Genomic DNA, 18973 nt, shown 5'->3' on the forward strand with positions numbered 1-18973 from the left:
GGCTCATTCCTTCTCTGAGGGATTCATCCCTAATGGTAGGCATATTGTGCATGGTTTCAAGCTGATTAGTATTTTTGTGCAATCCAGAGCGGAGCCTCACCCCGCCTGATGGGAACCCTATCAATTATTGTGTTAACGGTCACTGGACGAAATCCAGGCATAGTCAGCTGTGGTTGTGCAGCTTGAACAGCTCTTTGTGGGATATGCTGTTATAGTTCGTATAACAAATTGTACCAGACGTCTATAGAGTAACTGAATTCCTCTGGGGACCCAGTCTGACATTTTCTACTACACGTGGGAGGGTGCTTAGGAACCAGTTTGTGTGTTCTTGATAAGTCAGTGGGATCCACACTTGCTCTATATTGGTTTGCTACTGATACCAGTGTATGGATGGAAATTCCCTGTGTTGGCAATTGCTGCAGTGAATGAGACCTTCAATAGAATACCTCTGTTCTGCATGCTTTGTGGGCCTCTACCACAAAGGTAACTTCCCCACCCAGCTGGGTGAGCCCATGTGAAACAAGCACTGGCGTTGCCAATAGGTCTCGCAGTAGGAAAGTTGGAGCTATTGGTTTTGTAAATGACACATTTTATATTTGTGTTGGTTTTGAAAATTGCGAAAATAATAGTTTTGTCATTTACAATGCCAATACTTTTAACTTTTGCAAATGTGACACTCATAGTATTTGTAATGCAAATGTTTTGTATTTACGTGACTTAGATGTATTGATATTACAAATAACAATGGTTATGACATTTTTTAAATAATTAATACTTAAAAGTTATTGTAATTTATAGTGGCAATAGGTTAAACTGTTGTAAATACCTTTTGTGAAGATTATGTTCAGTGTATTTTATTGTGAGGAAAATAAAAGAACAGAAGTGAAATATTAACGTATTTTTGTGACATTTGTGTAATGTGAGAGAGTGTGAGTGTGTTTGAAAAGGTTGATTGATTGTGATATGATGTGTGATGCTGATAGGGTGTGTGAGTGTGTTAGTGTGTGTGATTTTTGAGAATTAAATGGGTGTTTTTGGACGCACTGCAATATTGTATGTAATATCAAAGTCTGTGTGGTGCTCCGGGGTATCGCTCTCCGACTGGGAGCGTAACAAATGCACAAGGCCGCACTTCTCGAATAATGAGAAGTGTCCCCCGGGCTCCTTCAAAAGTCCTTATATTAAGGTTTCACCAGTAAACATAATAGAAAAGATGCGAAAATTTGATGTAGAAATGCTTGTTTTTTAATCCATCTTGTTATATTCACAAGAGTATCTTTGGTGTTAACATAATTCTTCAATTGTACAATGTGCACTCAATTGTACAATGTGCACTCAAACAATCCCAATGCATTTCGGCATATCACAAATGCCTTCTTCTGGGGAATTGGTTTTCTGTCAATAAAGAAAAACAAAATGTGTATGAGAAGTAATGTGTAGAAACGTGATCGCTAGTAAATCGCAAAAAGAGTGACGGGTAATGGAAAGTGTCGAAGAAATACCTGTGATAAAAGGTCAGTGAAAAGCAGTGCGAAGTTGAACGTTTAAAACGTGTGCCTTGTTTCAGTGCTCGGGCTCGTGACTGTTTAAAAAACGGCGGTGAAGTAATGTCGGCTGGGAGACAGAGAAACGCGTGTGAAAGTTGGGTTATCTGGGTGATATTAGATAGCTGGCAAACACGATTCATGCAAGTGTATCGTGGGATGAAACTAACGGTCTGCAGTTAGTAGAAGCTTACCGTGGCGTGTACGGACAGAGTGATCGAAGATACGGCTGTCCTCTGCCGGGTCTGGGCGTGGCTTAATCCCGGAAGGGTTTTAAATGTTAGTGTTGCTACGCTACGGGTTGCTAGGGGTAGGACTTAAAGCTAATGTGATAAAGTACGAGCGGTTCCGAAGGGATGAGTGATAGGAAAGAACAATCAAAAATGTTACATGGGATGCTAAATAGGTGTGAGAAAAAATATAAATGAAAGTGTACGAAGAAATAAACGTGTACGAAAAAAATATACGTAGTGATTAAAGAAAAAGAAACGACCGGGTGCGGGCAGATGAATGAGGGGCCAGTGAACAAAAGCTTGGTGATGTGAAACACGAGTGTGTTTGTAAAGAGGATCCGGCACAGTAGCGATAGGGATAGGAAAATTAAGCATATATATTCATAAGAAAAAAATGATATGTGGAACCACATTACTTCTGTAAAAAAAGAATTCTATATAAAATTAACAGGGCTAACCACTAGTCACATTCAGGAAATAACTATATCGCCCTAGAAAGGGTTATAGGTAACATGAGTATTCCACTCGATCATTAAGACCATGTGGTTTCATACTGGACAATGTAAAAATCCAATAATTCTCTCGTCTCAGCAGTTCATTGTGATTCTTTGCCTGGTTCCTTCGTGATAGTTTCCAATGCGCAATAGCGCATTTGACTGATGCCATGACCTGCTTCAAGGAAATGTTGGGCTACTGCTGATTTGGCTTGCTTAGTTCTTATATTAGACTTGTGTTTGTTAAGTCGTGTTTTGAGTTTTCTCTCGGTCTGTCCAACGTAAATTTTACTGCATGGACACTTCAACATATAAATTGCGTTAGATGTATCACAAGTAGCCGTGGCTCTGATCTTTATTTGATGTCCTTTCATGGGATGATTAATAGTTGTGCCTTTTATGACACTGTTGCAGTGGTTGCAATTCCAACATGGAACAGTTCCTTTAAATTCCTGGGGCATGGCTTTGGGATGTTTAATAAGTTCACCCAGATTTTTAGCTCGGGTATAGGCAAAGATGGGCTGGGTGTCAAAAATTTTGTTGAAATCTGGTTCAACTCTAAGAATGTCCCAATGTCTTTTGATGATTTGTTTGAACTTTTTGCTGACTGTCGAATATTTGGAAACCATGGTGATGGAATCTGTTTTGGTGGTGGTTGTTGTGATACCCAATAAGTCATTTCTAGATTTGGTTGCGCAATGTTGCTTGGCCTGCTCAAGGATCTGGTGGGGATACCCTCGGGCTTTGAAGCGTGATGTTATGATGTTTACCTCTTCGTTGAACTTGTTCGAATCCGAAGTTATTCTTTTTGCTCTGAGTTGACTGTATGGCAGGTGATTTTTAAGTGGTTGGGGATGGAAGCTCGAATAATGTACAGTATTATTCCTGTCGTTTTTTTTTACGAAACAAGCTTGTTTCAAATCCTGTTGTGGTGTTGGTAATCCTGACATCAAGGTAGGTTATAGAGTGAGTTAGTATTTCATGGGTGAATTGTATGCGAGGATCAATGGAATTTAGTTGAATGAGTTCATTTTGCAGAATGCTTTCTGGACCTTGCCATGTTAAAAATATGTCGTCAATGAATCTGACGAACATTTTAAGATCCGTCCATATGGTCTTACAGAGGATGTGATCCTGCTCAAATCTATGCATAAAAATATTCGCATAGGCAGGTGCTGCCGAATTGCCCATTGAGGTTCCAGTCAGTTGTTGATACCATTCATCTTTCCATATAAAATAACTGTGGAGTAGAATGAATTCTAGTAACTCCATTCGAAAGAGTTTCAAATCATGATTCAGTTCAGTCCTCAAACTGTGTTCTATTGCTTCAATTCCCATTTAATGGGGAATGGACGTGTATAAGGATGTTACGTCTACTGTGCACAGTAGTAGGTTGCTGTGATCCTCTAATTCCACTCTATTGAGTTTATTGAGAAAATCGGTGGTGTCTCTTAGAAAAGTAGGTGTAGAGGTGACTATTGGTTGGAAATACTTATCCAAAAATTTGCCCACGGGATCGTGAATGCTGCCGCATGTGGAGACTATGGGCATGCACGGAGGTGTGCGAAGATTTTTATGAATTTTGGGAACCAGAAAAATGTTGGGACTTTTGGGGTGTTGCGTTGTGATGTATTTTGTGGTTTTGATGGTGATAACCTCATTTTCTTGTGCCATACTTAAAATTGTGTCAAGTCTTTCCTTATATTGTGTAGTTGGATCGTTTGGTAGTTTGAGGTAAGTGTTGGTATCCAAGAGGTGCAGGGATTTCTGACCATCATAGTAAGAAGTGTTGAGAATAACGATTGCACCACCCTTATCTGCTTTGACGCAAGTCACTTCGTTATTAGTTGAAATGGACTTGAGGGTGTTAATTTCTTTGATGGTGTAGTTCTTGTTCTTGGATCTTAGTTGACAATTGAGTTTGGATAAATCATTCTTAACTAAGGTCTCAAAGGTATCTAGACTTTTGTGTGAAACCGGTGCTAGAAAAGTGCTTCTTGGACGTAGTCCCATTAGTTGATCTGGCTCTGTATCAACAGGTGTTTGTATTACATTCTGAAAGAAATGTCTTAAGCGAAGCTTTCTCATAAGTTTAAAAAAGGAGATCCCCAATTCCAGTTTATTGGTGTGAGACGTCTGGATGAATGAGGTGCCTTTTTGCAAGGTTCTGATTTGTGTTGTTTTGAAGTGATAGTCAGAAATATTGATGACCAAGTTGTCCCTCATTTCCCCTTCAGTTTGTCTTTCTTGCTGGTCACTGTTCGGGTTTGCGGAGGTTTTTTGGTTTTTTCTTTTCGAAACAAGGCACACGTTTTAAACGCCCCGCCCCGGCCGCCCCCGCTGCCAACACACCGCCCCCGGCCAACCGGGGCAACCCCCCAGTGCGCCCGGGGTACCGAGCCAATGTCACGTGTCACCGACGCCAGCGAGTCGGCCACTACGCAAGTGACCCGAACTGTCCACAGTACCAGACTCCGAGACCCCGCCAGGTAGCTGCCGCCGCCCTGGGGGAAGAACAGATCTCCGAAGAACAGGAGGAATGCGAGCAGGAACCACAAGAATGGGAACCGGCCGCCATGGTTCTAGCGTGCCTAGGGAGAAGAGACATGGTCCCGCGGGCTCCCCTACCCGCCAACACCAGAAAATATAGTCAGTGGGTGAACATTAATGGGCGCAGGGCCGAAGCCCTACGTGACACAGGAGCCAGTGTGACGGCCGTCCGCTGTCACCTGGTGACACCAGAACAGATCCTGCCGAACATCCTCTGCCCCGTCCGTTCAGCCGACAATTCGGAGAGTCTCTGTCGGATGGCCTGCGTCCCCTTCGAATGGGGAGGAGTCTCCGGCATGCTGAAGGTGACGGTCCGAGATGATGCCCCCGTGGATTGTCTCCTGGGGAATGATCTTGAGAGTTCCCCGTGGGCCGCCGTAGAGAGAAGAGAGCACCTGGGGATGTTGAGCCTCCCGGACTGGGCGTGCGTGACCACCTGGGCCATGGCGGCCCGTACCATCCCCCGACCCGAAGAACCCGAATGGCCAGCACCTCCTCCCCCGGTCGCTCCAGTAGAAGACACCGACCCGACCGATCCCCCAGGACCAACTCCCGAAGGGCTTGCTCAGCCCCAGGACCTTCCCAGCCTGGCTCAGTGGCGACAGGAAGGGGGGCCCACCCAGGAACAGTTCCGTCAAGAGCAGAAGACCTGTCCCTCCCTCGAGGGACTCCGCCAGCAAGCCCTCGCCCAGAGCGCAGGGGACACCTCCGGAGCCCATTGGATCTATTGGGACAACGACCTGTTGTACAGTGAACAGAGAATCGCGGAGTTAGGGGCCAGTCGAGTACTAGTGGTACCCCTCCGCTTTAGAGACTTCTTGCTAAACTTGGCCCACAATGTCCCCCTGGCTGGACACCTGGGTCAAGACAAAACCTACAGTCGCCTGGTGACCCACTTTTTCTGGCCCAAGATGAGAAACGACGTCCTTAACCACTGCCGTTCCTGCCCCACGTGCCAGGCCAGCGGGAAGAGCGGCCGCAACCTTAAAGCACCTCTGCAACCCTTCCCAGTTGTCACCACCCCGTTCGAGAGGGTGGGAATAGACATTGTGGGGCCCCTGGACCCCCGTACAGCACAAGGACATCGGTTCATCCTGGTACTGGTGGACCACGCCACCCGCTACCCCGAGGCTGTTCCCCTGCGAACTGTGACAGCCCCGGTGGTCGGCCGGGCCTTGATGGGGGATCTTCTCCCGGGTGGGCTTCCCCCGAGAAGTCGTCAGCGACCGAGGCACAAACTTTATTTCAAAATATATGAAGTCCCTCTTCCAACAGTGCGGGGTCACCTACCGATTCACGACCCCCTATCACCCTCAAGGGAATGGACTAGTTGAGCAGTTCAACCGCACGCTCAAAGGGATGATTGGGGGGTTGGAAGAGCCCCTCCGTCGCCAGTGGGACGTGCTACTGCCGTGCCTCCTCTTCGCGTATCGAGAAGTCCCCCAGAAGTCCCTCGGCTTCAGCCCGTTCGAGCTCTTATACGGACACCCTGTGCGAGGGCCCCTCAGCCTAGTCAAAGGAGGCTGGGAGATGCCCCCCCTAAAGACCCCTCCAGATGTCTTCAAGTACCTCCTGACCCTACGCAATCAGACCAGGCGATTCCGAGAAATGGCGAAAGCGAACCTTGAGGCCAGTCAGGAGGACATGAAGAAGTGGTACGATCAAAATGCCTCCTCCATCGAATTCGAACCTGGCCAACAAGTGTGGGTGATGTCCCCCACTGAACCGTGTGCCTTACAGGACAAGTGGACGGGGCCCTTCAAAGTGATCGAGCGAAAGAGCCCCGTCACCTATCTCATCGATATGGAATCTGCACGGAACCCCCTCCGGGTCCTCCACGCCAATAGACTCAAACCCCACTTTGTGCGCTCGGAGCTCAGCCTCCTGATGGCTACAGACAGCGGAGCAGAAGAAGACTCCGAGACCCTCCCTGATCTCCTAAAGACCCGGGAGAAAGATGGTTCCGTGGACGGGGTCCGACTTTCAGAAGCCCTCACCCCGGAACAGCACCAAGGCTGCCGGGACCTCCTGCGGCAGTTTGCGACCCTGTTTTCCCTCACCCCAGGGGTCACCCCCTGGTGCTTGCACGACTGGACACTGGGGACAGTCCCCCTCTCCGACATCGGGCATACCGCGTGCCAGATCGGGTACGGGCCTGCATCCAAGAGGAGGTGTCCAAGATGCTCACGCTCGGGGTCATCGAGCCCTCAGACAGCCCCTGGGCCAGCCCAGTGGTACTGGTCCCCAAAGCTGCCGCCCCCGGCACCACGCCTGAGCTCCGGTTCTGCGTCGACTACCGGGGCTTGAACGCTGTCACCAGAACCGACGCCCATCCCATCCCCCGAGCGGATGAACTGATCGACCGCCTGGGAGCTGCCCGCTACCTCAGCATCTTCGACCTGACAGCGGGCTACTGGCAGATCGGCCTCACACCCCGGGCTCGAGAACGATCCGCCTTTTCCACCCCTGATGGCCACTACCACTTCAAGGTCATGCCATTCGGCATGAAGAATGCCCCAGCTACTTTTCAGCGACTGGTGAACCAGGTCTTGGCCCGACTCGAGGAATTCAGCGCCGCCTACCTGGACGATATCGCTGTGTACAGCCGCCACTGGTCCGACCACCTCCACCACCTCCGAGAGGTCCTGCAGGCCCTCCAACGGGCTGGTCTCACGATCAAGGCCAGCAAATGCCAAATCGGTCAGGGGTCCGTGACCTATCTCGGACACCAGGTGGGAAGCGGTCTGGTAGCCCCTCTTCAACTCAAGATCGCTGCCATCCAGTCCTGGCAGCCCCCCATCACACAGACCGAGGTCCGCGCTTTCTTGGGGCTCACAGGCTACTACCGGCGGTTCGTGAGGGACTATGGCAGCATTGTGGGGCCCCTCACGGAACTCGCATCCAAAAACCACCCAAAGAAGGTCAACTGGACCCCAGACTGTCAAGCGGCCTTCGAGAAGCTGAAGGCCGCCATGTGCACTGCCCCTGTGCTCCAGGCCCCCGACTACAGTCGGGAGTTCATCGTCCAAACGGATGCCTCCGACCATGGCATTGGGGCAGTCCTCTCCCAGTTGAACCCCGAAGGACTTGACCAACCAGTGGCCTTCATCAGCAGACGTCTCCTGGCCCGAGAACAACGCTGGAGCACCATCGAGAGGGAGGCCTTCGCAGTGGTGTGGGCCTTCAAAAAGCTCCGGCCTTACCTCTTCGGTACCCACTTCCGGGTGCAGACAGATCATCGGCCCCTGCAGTGGCTAATGCAGATGCGGGGGGAAAACCCAAAACTATTACGTTGGTCCATCTCCCTGCAGGGGATGGACTTCACTGTGGAACATCGACCTGGCCAAGACCACGCCAACGCGGATGGCCTGTCTCACTTTTTCCGCCTCGACGAGGAGAGTCCCCAAGAGGATGGGTGACTCTCCCCGCCTTCAGCTGGGGGGGACGCATGTTGGACAGGCCACGTGAGGGGCTTGCCTCCTCCCCGCATGACAGGGCCCGAGCCCCGGTCCTCCAAATGTTACCCACAGAAGCAACCCGCAACCCGTCTCAGGCGGGACTCCTGCCCCCGGACATCTGTGTCATGTGGTCGAATCCCTTCCAGCTCCCTCGGCCGGCCCGGCCGCCATCTTGGACACTGCACCACGAGGCCGCGTGGCCTCAGATCGACCCTAACCCCGGGCCTGGCCAGGCCCCGACATCCCGGCACCACCATCCACCCAGGAGGTGAACGGCCCACTTGGCAGGTCAAGGGGAGAACGAAGTGTCGATGGCTCTCCCCCGCCAGGTGCCGATCGCACCCCGCTCCCCCCGGGCGCTGGCTCCACCCCCCTGCTGGGTGTCTGGACTCCCTCATCCCGGACCTCCCGACCTCCAAGTGCGAGGGTCCGGACATCAAAGGGCGCCAGACCTATAACTGGGGCAGCTCCAGAGCAGGAAGGCAGTTGTATCCTGGAGTCGAGAGACACCGCGACAAACTCATCCTTGACGGACTACTGGCGCTGCCGTAATCCTACCTTGCGAACGATTGTCCTGCCTGCTGGCGCTGCCGCAACCTTCTGAATCCTTCAACCTCGTCGGGCCCTGCTGGCACTGCCGCGGACCGTTGTAACTACCATCTTCACCGGGACCTGCTGGCACCGCCGCGGACCGTCGTCACCTTCGATCATCTCGGGACCTGCTGGCTCCGCCGCGGCCCGAACATCTAGAACACAGAGCTCGAGGATTGTGAGCTATCCATCGTATCATCACCTCTACCAGATTGGTAATGAGACTGTCCCGCTACCCCCTTTCCCATCCAAGAGACTAAACTCGAGGGGACCCCTGAGTCCAGACCTCCTTGTACCATTCTATCGTACTTAAAGATTGCATATAAAGAATGTTAAACCTTATCTTCGTGTGGTGCCCATCTGTGGGGGGGAAGTTACTCGTCTGTACGATCGCTGGAGACGGCTGTCCCCGGAGACCTCTCCCCTTGTCCTCGGCCGACCCTCCCGGTCTGTCTAACAGTACCGTATGGTAGCGCACTCGGGGTTCAATTCCGGCTCGAGAGGGGTGGGGGTCATGGTGCGTACTTCCCTCCCATTGGAGATAGATGAGGTTGTGCTGGACGACCGGGGCCGCTATGCGGCCATTACGGGGCGATGGGAAGGGAAGACTGTCTCCTTTTTGTCTGTGTATGTCCCCCCTGGCCTGCAGTCTACCACGTTTGCTGATCTGGGTGATGTGATCCTGGGGCTCCCTGGTGATATGTTGGTGGTGGGCGGTGACTTTAACTCTGTGGTCTGTGGTGACGTGGATCGCAGTCCCCCCAGGACTTTGCCTGCGGCGCAGCTCTGGCTAGGGAAGCTGCTGGATATGTTGGGACTGGCTGACTGCTGGAGGCAGCTACACCCAGGTCAGCTCCAGTACACCTTCTACTCGGGTGCACACAAGAGCCTCTCGAGATTAGATTATATTATTATATCAGCAGCACAGATGGTCTCGGTGCGGGAGATTCAGCATTTGGCCTGGGGGATTTCTGATCACTCTCCGCTTTGGCTCACAATTGATGTGCAATTGGGTGCCGAGGGCCAAGTCGCTCCGATTAACCCCTGGCACCTCCGTAATCCTACAATCAGGTCAGAGATGGTGAAATGTATGGATTACTATTTCGCTGAGAATGATGGATCGGTCTCCTCCCCGGTCACATTGTGGGAGGCCTATAAGCCGGTGATTCGTGGTCAGGCCCTGTCCCTCATTGCCAGCGAAAGGAGGCGTAGAAATGCCGCGGTGGTGGAACTAGAAAATGAGATCACTGACTTGGAGGGACAGGTTGGGACTGGGGGCACTCCGGAGGTGTTGCATTCCCTGGCCCTGAAACAATTTGACTATAAGACCCTGGTCACTGATGCCGCTAGGGCGATGCACCGTGAGCAACAGGGGCGCCTGTATGATGTGGGTGATAAGGCGGGAAAGTTGATTGCATGGCTGGATAAAAGGGATAGACTGAACAGAGTGGTGCCTGTTGTTGAGAGTATGGATGGTGTTCGAGTTGTGGACCCGACTGACATAGTCCGAACATTTGCCCGTCATTTCCAGGCGGTTTATGCGCCGGTCTCGGATTTGCCGGAAGAGGATTCGCATCTTTTGCTCCGAGATATCGCTCTGCCTGGCCTGTCGGACTCTGATATGGAGCTTATGGAGGCGGATTTTTCCACCGATGAAGTAGCGCTCGCTATCCGTTCACTTCGGTCCGGGAAGGCCTCGGGCCCCAACGGTATACCGGTGGAATTGTATAATCTCTGCCCAGACAAAATGGCGCCGTATCTCCGTAAGATGTTTTTGTCATCGCGAGATTTCTGCTCTCTTCCTCGTGATCAGAGACTGGCGTCCATTGTTGTCATTCATAAAGACAGCAAGCCCCGTGATCAGTGCGCATCATATCGGCCGATCTCGCTTTTAAACGTCGAGCCCAAGATTCTTGCTAAGCTTCTGGCGAATCGGTTGGTTACGGTGATATCAGACTTGATCCACCCGGACCAATCTGGTTTTATACCCCACCGAAACACCGCGCTCAACCTACGTCGCCTCCATGGTGTCTTGGCGAGGGCGGGGTCTCTTCGGGAACCGGCCATTTTGGTTTCCCTTGATGCTTCGATGGCCTTTGATACGGTTGAATGGCCGTATTTGTGGGCTGTTCTCGCCAAGTTCGGATTCGGACCCAAATTTATTGGATGGGTTCGACTCTTGTATGAGCAGCCGCTGGCGCAGGTGGTGGTTAACGGCAGGGCTTCTGAGCCCTTTACCCTTGGACGGGGAACGAGACAGGGATGCCCCTTGTCGCCGCTCCTCTTTGCGCTAGCCCTTGAGCCCCTGGCTGCATGGCTGCGGTGGGAACCATCGCTTAAGGGCATCTGCTGATTTCGAGGACCGTATATCACTCTACGCACATGATATATTGCTGTACCTTACCTCCCCACGTAAATCGTTGGGCGTTTTGTTCGACGTGCTGCGTTCCTTCGGGAGGAATTCAGGTCTGGTTATTAATTGGGCTAAGTCCTGTATCTATCCACTCACGGATGATGAGCTCCTTCTTCCTCGCCATTGTCCGATACCGGTCTCTAGGGACGGTTTCAAATACTTGGGGATCTACATTTCGTTGGACCCCAGAACCCGCTATGAGTGGAATTTGCTGCCTCCGCTTTCCCAGCTTCGTTCGGATGTTGTGGCGTGGTGTGGCCTGCCACTATCCCCTTTGGGAAGGGCGGTCCTGTTCAAAATGATGTCTCTTCCCCGCTTTTTATATGCCATTCAAAATGCACTTGATTTGGTACCTGCTAGCTACTTCCGCGAGATCGAGGGCTTGCAGAGGCGGTTGGTATGGGGTGGGCGACCACGCATTGCACTGGCAAAATTGACTTTGCCCTGGTTATCGCGCTGCCCGACATCAGACGCTACTATTGGGCTTCCCAGTTGAGTGCTGTGAACCATGCCATGTATGGCCCTGTCCCCAATCCCGCGTTTGAGATGGATAGATGGCAACTCCCTGGGGGAGACTACAATCGGGCACTCTATTTCAGAGCCGACCGCAAGCATCTCAAGGGCCCTACGGCAGTGGCTGTGCGAGTTTGGGGAAGCGCGACCGCGGCCACGGGCTGGACGGATAGGGTGACGAAATCTACTCCATTGTATGCCTCGGAAGCGCTAGGTGGTCTGTGGAAATCCTGTAACGCTAGGCGTCCCCCAAGGATCCTCTCTATCCCCAACTTTGTTCAACCTAGTCATGGAACGTCTCACCACCCTGCTACAAACATCCAATGTACACTTTCGCATGTACGCCGATGACACTCAACTTTATCTCAAATTACAATCCCCCAAAGACATCTTGCTCCTGAACTCAACGATCAGAGACACCCAATCCTGGCTTGCCGACAATCATCTCAAACTCAATGCCCTGAAAACAGAGTTCCTTCTGATCTCACCACCAGCGAAGATCTCCACTACGCAAATTTGGCTTAAACACCTAACTGCACTCAATGTACAACCCACCATCGTGGACTCAGCAAAATCTTTAGGCATAACACTCGACACCAATCTCAACATGCAGCAACATATCAGCAAGGCAACAAAGGGAGCGAACTTCCAGATCAATACCCTGAGGAAACTTAAACCCTTCCTCCCAGCCAAAGACTTCCAAACCGCAGTGCAAGCTCTAGTCCTCCCTCGAATTGAATACGGCAGCACCGCCCTCTGCGGACTCCCCCTAACTACAACCGCACCACTGAGAGCTTCTCTAAACGCTGCAGCGAGACTCATCACTGGGTCAAAAAAGCACTCCCATATTACCCCTGACTTGAAATCCCTGAACTGGCTGCCTTTTGAAGCCAGAATACATGTGAAAATCGCCTGCATGACACACAAGGCGGTACACCTAAACTCACCCTGCTACCTCGCTCAGAAACTGACAATCTCGGGCGGAGCGAGAAACACTAGAGGCACAAACAATCTTCTGCTGAAACCTCGAAGATCCCGGAAGGAAAAAACATATAAGCGCTCCTTCTCAGGAATGGCGCCTAGGATCTGGAACTCGCTCCCTCCCGAAACCAGGCTCATCTCCTCCACTACACTCTTTAAAAAAGAAGTAAAAGCTATCCTCATGTCTAAATACACTTGAACTATTCTCTCAAACTCTCTTAATACTCTGCACCAATCTGTACTACATGTTTGACCCCTCTGCTTATTTGTATGAGTTGTCTTATTATTCACATGACTGGCTTTGCAGCCACCTATTTGTACTGTTTGATTTATTGATTTGTATGTCTGACTTTGCTCCCTCATGTACCCCTCTATGTAAAGCGCTCTGATATCTGCAAAGATCTTGTCCGCGCTATATAAAACTTTCAAAATAAATAAAATAAATAAAGGGTTTCGACAGCTGGGACCTCATTGGTATCAGCAGGGTGGGTGACCTCTGGGCCAAGGGTGCAGTTAAGACCTTCGAGGCACTACAGCGAGAATATAAATTGAGTGACAGGGAGTATTTCCGGTACCTCCAGGTCCGTCATGCTATTCACTCGGTTTTTCCGGCTGACGCTTCTGCTCCTGAGGCCTCCCCTCTTGAGGATAGGGTGCTTGATGGGTACGTCCCTGATAGCACTATATCTCTCATCTACAAGAAATTGATTAACGCCCGCTCGGATCTCCTTTTGCAATTGCGGACTGTTTGGACCAGTGACAGATTAGAACTGGATGACGAAGATTGGCAGGCGGTGATTTCCTCTCCTAAGAAGGCTGCGATTCTGGCACGTCTTAGACTGGTGCAACTTAAAATATTGCATCGGGTGTATGGTACGGGCCCATGATTGATGCATATGGGTTTTTCTGTGGATGGGTTGTGTAGGCGCGGATGTGGTATGCTAGCTACCTTTTTGCATATCCTCTGGAAGTGCCCAGAGGTGGCGGCATTTTGGCGTCGAGTGCATGTGGTTATGGGTGAAGTTACGGGAGTAGTGTTGTTGCCTGAGGCCAGGCGTTGTCTGTTGAATGTTTGGGAACCGAATGACTGTACTGTTGCTCACTCAATGGGTCAGATTGGGTAATATGGTTGCTAAGCGTGACATAGCCCAGCTATGGGGTTCCCCAAGGCCACCGACGCTCCTGCGCTGGAAGGAAAATATGGACTGGTCCATGTTCAGGGAGAAAGTTGTGTATGTTTCCCGCGGCAGGCCCAAGAAATGGGGTAGGATATGGGCACAATGGAAGGCATACCGTGGTGAGATTTGTACTCCTCCGTTCACCGACCTTCCGGATCCGCTCCTTCCTTGATCGTGGGTTCCTTGTACTCAGTTCTAGTTGACTGCATTGTATTGGTCGCTACCAGGTTCCCCCCCCCCTGCCCTCCCCAACATTTCTCCTCATTCTTATTGACGCACGTTTTTTCACCCGTCACCTACTGCCATAAGGAACTGCCAGTTTATACATAGCCATGCCTCGCTTTTTCTCTTCTGTGTTTTTGTTTGTGGTTTTATTTAAATAAAATATAAAATGTGAAACCTTTCGCTGATCCTGGCTATACCACAGGCTTGAATGTACTCATGAAGTATCGCTGCCGTACCCCCGGGTTGTCGGCTGATGAGCTGTGTAACTTGATGTTGATGTTATTGTGTTCGACTGACCAGCCTCCGTGGTTGTGGGTCTGTAACTGTCCTTCTTTTACACAATAAAGGTTTAAAAAAAACAACAAAAAAAACATTACAAAAATATATATATAGTCGCACATACCGTTTCAATCTTCGGATCTAGCTTTTTCTGCCTACTTTCAGACCTTGTATTTGCTGACATTTGGCCAAGCTATAAGTCACATTCTCATATAATATTAACCTTGTCATAATCAGAGAGGCTAATATCAGAGATCTGCAATAATGAAAATGCAACTTGTGCGGGTGGCAGGGTACAAAAGTTCTATTACAGTGCCTCCATCTCAAACAGATGTCCAGGATTGTTTTTGTCATGATTTTTATAACGCTGGTTTAACAAATTCACGATTGCATAAGACTGTTTTCAGAGCCGCATTGTTTTCAAGAGGGAGTTGAAAAGTTATTGCAACCTTTGCCTTTTACTGCTGCGTAATTTAGTCATGTACTGGTAAATAATTCCAGTGGCCTTTACCATATCCTAGTGACCAGTGTTTGATATGCACACACCCTCAATGTTGTTTAATTCAGGCACAGCTCATGGATTGGGGATATATTCTGAAATTCATGAGGACAGAACAAAGTGGTAGTCATTGTGGAAGGTAGAAGTCTCAAAATGTTCCCAAACCCAAATCTTGCTTGAGACTCGTCAAATACTGATAGGTCATAGATACCTGTAAGAATCGTTTTGTTCACACACTGAAAGCTATAGAAAACGTAATAGTGTTTCTAAAACACCGTTGTGGTAAATTGCCTTGTAATGTTGTAATGGAACATAGCCAGAGCGTGTGGCACCCCTTCATAGAAAGGCTAAAGTGCAAGTGTGAATGCCCATTCATGTTTATTGTTTTGGTGAACAATGAAGCACCAGCTCCCAATTCAGAAGAAAGGAGTATATCATTGCAATTATCTTCATTTCTGATTTCCCTTGCCATTGTTGACACAGGCCTATTCCTAGTCCATATCCTGTTGCAAGACCTGCAAAGAACTATAGCTCACATACAAGTTCACCGATCCACAGTTCTTATAGGTTTAATGTTTTGATACTTACAAGTTCTAACACTGAAGAACTGGGTTTTAACTTTCTAGCTTTGGAAGTACATTTACAATGTTGTATTGAAGCAAAATGAAAATGCTTGTGCTTTGTTTCAAGGGGAGTGTAACCGGGCATACAAGCAGAACATTTATTTTATTTTCCAAATATCCATGTGAGTAATACTGTTCCTTGGAAAGGGATCTCTGAGCTTTGTCATTTTTAATGCCCTCTATATCCATTCACAGGGAGGTGGTGACTGGAGCAGTGGAGAAATCCGGCTTAGAAGCTCTCCACAATGCTCTGTAGAATAGTCCATTAGTAGATGGAAACGTTTGGATTTGTTTGTTAATGGATTTCAGACCTTTATCTTCATCAGTCTTGCATTTAAATGTAAAACTGGATGTAAACCACCATTCTGCCTACATTTGACACACTGATGGTACAGAGGCCCCATCATTACCCATGCTTATTCCATAATCCTTCCTCCATTGCACCTCCCATTTACAATGCTGTAAGCATCGGGTTCATGACCAAAAGGGCCTTTTTGGTATTGGAAAAATCATTCAAATGCTGCACCCTCACTTTCTGTATTCGAGAAATACATTCAAAATCTTATGACTCACTTCAAGGTTATTCTGTTTTCTCAGAACGCTTCTAGTTCTAAGGAAAGCTACAGTTAACTTGTCATATCAGATGAGAACCTATAGCATTGATCTATACATTCTGTATTTGGCTTGCCTCCTTGCTAAACCTCCGGCAACGGATGAGAGCAGTCAGTCTTTAGCTGCTGGAAATAGGCAACAGAAAGACCCTATGTCCATTATCTACAGATAAGCCGCAGTAGCTCAAAGTTGTATCCCGCTATCATAACATATCTTCCAGGTTAGATATTAAAAATGAGTGACCAGTATTAGAATTATGAGGTTTTCTTTGTATTCCTGAAGTGTCTGCTTATAGATGCCAATGAGGATTTTCTATTGGTGAACCACCTTGTTTTGCTAGAAACTAAAGAAGCGGGTTTCCTTTTCTATTTCCCTGGAGCAGCTTTTTTAGGTGGGGGTTTAAGGGGCTTTCATACAATTCCTATTTCTGCTGAATTATTTGCTAGGGCTCTTTTAAGGAGACTGCGTTTTAGGTAGCTTGTAAATGGATTCCAAAGGTTTTGCAGAAGTTGTTTATTTTTTTTTGCTTATCACTGTGTAAAGGCATTCTCGATCATCTTCTGGCAGTTTATTCACCTCTAAATTGTTTTAAATCCACTTTGTAATTATAAAAGCCATTTTTATTGAGCAATTTATTACATCTTGGCGACTTCACTATTTGATATTACATGTTAAACTCACTGCTTCACTTTGTGCTGTGTATTTTTCAGACCGTTTCAATATTACCATCATCTGTTGTACAGTCATTGGATGCATCCCTCTGCAGGACTTTCTAGATGTTTTAATTCTCTGTAGCTCTAACTTAAGCTCTTCATATGGATTTCACCAGTGGCTAAAGCTGCACATGTAGTAGATTACTTTCTGTATGCTGCTCGTTAGACTGTTCTCTCTGCTTGCCTACCCACGATTGCCCGCCTCACCCAAAGTACTGCTGCACCTTATGGAGGGTTCCACTCTCCCTTCTACACTGCCCATAGAAGGAGGGAGATTCCTACCTGTGTTGCACTCTTTGGAGGCCAGGTTCTTTTTGCTGCATTCTTTGTATGTCTTCTGTGCCTGTTTCTGCATGTCCATTATGGCTAATGCGATGTTTGCTGAACCCACCTTAGCTTCTGACAGAGAAATATTTCTATCTTGGAAAATGGTCTTTCCAAGAAAGGTTCAGGGTTGATTTGCTAAAGTCAAAAGGTACACCACATTCTCAGACCCAGAAATCCAAGCTCATCTTGATGCATCACATTTGGTCCATCTTTTCATATTACGGTCTTGCACCATCCAACTTAAACATCCTCTGGTGTGTTCTTCACTCTAAATCCACCATTATTTGCTTTCTGAGCATGTTTTGTGAAAGCTATCCAGATGCTTTTCCATGAGTTCAACTGAAAAAAACCTTGAGTCCAATCTTCCTCTTTCGCTCCTCCAGGACTTTAAGGGAATCTTTACACTTACCCATTCCCATTTGTATGTAGCTCTTACTAGTTTGCTGGTGTATGAAGGATATTGATGATGCACTCTCCTTTTAGTTTCCACCCTTTTAATCGTTGTGCGGCAGTTGGAGGAGGAGCAATGCTATTTGGCACTTGAAAGGGCTGACACATTCTGAGCTAACCATGTCACTTCCCTAAATATCTTTATCCAAACAATAGACGGATGATGCTTTTTAGTTTCCACCCTTTTAATCGTTGTGCGGCAGTTGGAGGAGGAGCAATGCTATTTGGCACTTGAAAGGGCTGACACATTCTGAGCTAACCATGTCACTTCCCTAAATATCTTTATCCAAACAATAGACGGATGATGCTTCAGTCCAATTTGTGACTTTCTTCTTTTTCTTGCTTCTGCTTGAATTTGCATCTCTTCAGACGCTGGTGTGATGTTTCATTTTATTCTCTCTTCACAGGGACCCACCATGCAAGGCTCACAAGCTCAGCAATGGTACGAACTGCCACCCTCTGCAACCTGGGGAAGTTGACGAGGGCCTTGGGGAGGATGAAGACAGCAGCTCAGAGCGCAGTTCCTGCACCTCCTCCACCAATCAAAAAGATGGAAAATTCTGCGACTGCTGCTACTGCGAGTTCTTTGGACACAATGCAGTAAGTTGGTTGCATTTGCCTCGGTGAAAGGTATTCTTGTACTGTTACAAACTTATTTCTATACCCCCATCCTTACACTGGAATTTCACCCCCTAACCAAAGCCAGGGGGCTTGACAGTGCAGTCTTTCCCTTCATTTTTCCGTATACAAGGTGTTGCCTCCCCTTAGTCACCTGGTTTGGAAGACAGGCTTACCATGCCGTCCCATCCCTTCCCCACCCTGACCTCTCAAGTGAAGTGGGTTATCTTATGTTAATTCTTTCCACCCTGAAAGATATATTTTCACCATTCCAGCCCATGGCTGCTTCCGCTAATTCTCCATTGCAACCACATACCCTTCTCTTCAGAAAGCATGGTTTTGTCGCCCACTCCACTGTAGAAATCAAAGCCTTACCTTCATTTTAGCTTATAGAATATATGGCCTTTCTCTAGGTCCTCCTCACCCACGCCACTTAATCTCCCTCAAGTAACATATAGCCTCTCATTCCCCCAAAGGGTGCTCAGTCTCACCTGTAGATCGCTTAATCTCTCTGTTTCGCACTTCCCTGTGTGAAGTGCTTTTTATCTGCCTTCATACTTGCTTGTTGAAGAGCAAAGTAATCCTTTTCCATTATACTGCCCTCTGTGGGCCACTGCACCATCCATACTATTTTTGTAAATGTTTTTTTTTTATACCCCATGTGTCGGGAGA

The 18973-nt window shown here is 48.5% G+C and overlaps 1 protein-coding gene across 1 annotated transcript in view; it reads left to right on the forward strand.

The window, feature by feature from the left end:
- Positions 1-18973, forward strand: part of FAM193B (family with sequence similarity 193 member B) — a 167826-nt gene that overhangs the window by 52861 nt on the left and 95992 nt on the right. Inside the window, exon 6 of the mRNA XM_086931790.1 lies at positions 18091-18283. Coding sequence (XP_086787916.1) covers positions 18091-18283 — 193 coding nt within the window. The remainder of the gene's footprint in view (positions 1-18090; positions 18284-18973) is intronic.

This window comes from Lissotriton vulgaris, chromosome 7 (genome assembly GCF_964263255.1).
Source record: "Lissotriton vulgaris chromosome 7, aLisVul1.2, whole genome shotgun sequence".
Taxonomy (NCBI): domain Eukaryota; kingdom Metazoa; phylum Chordata; class Amphibia; order Caudata; family Salamandridae; genus Lissotriton; species Lissotriton vulgaris.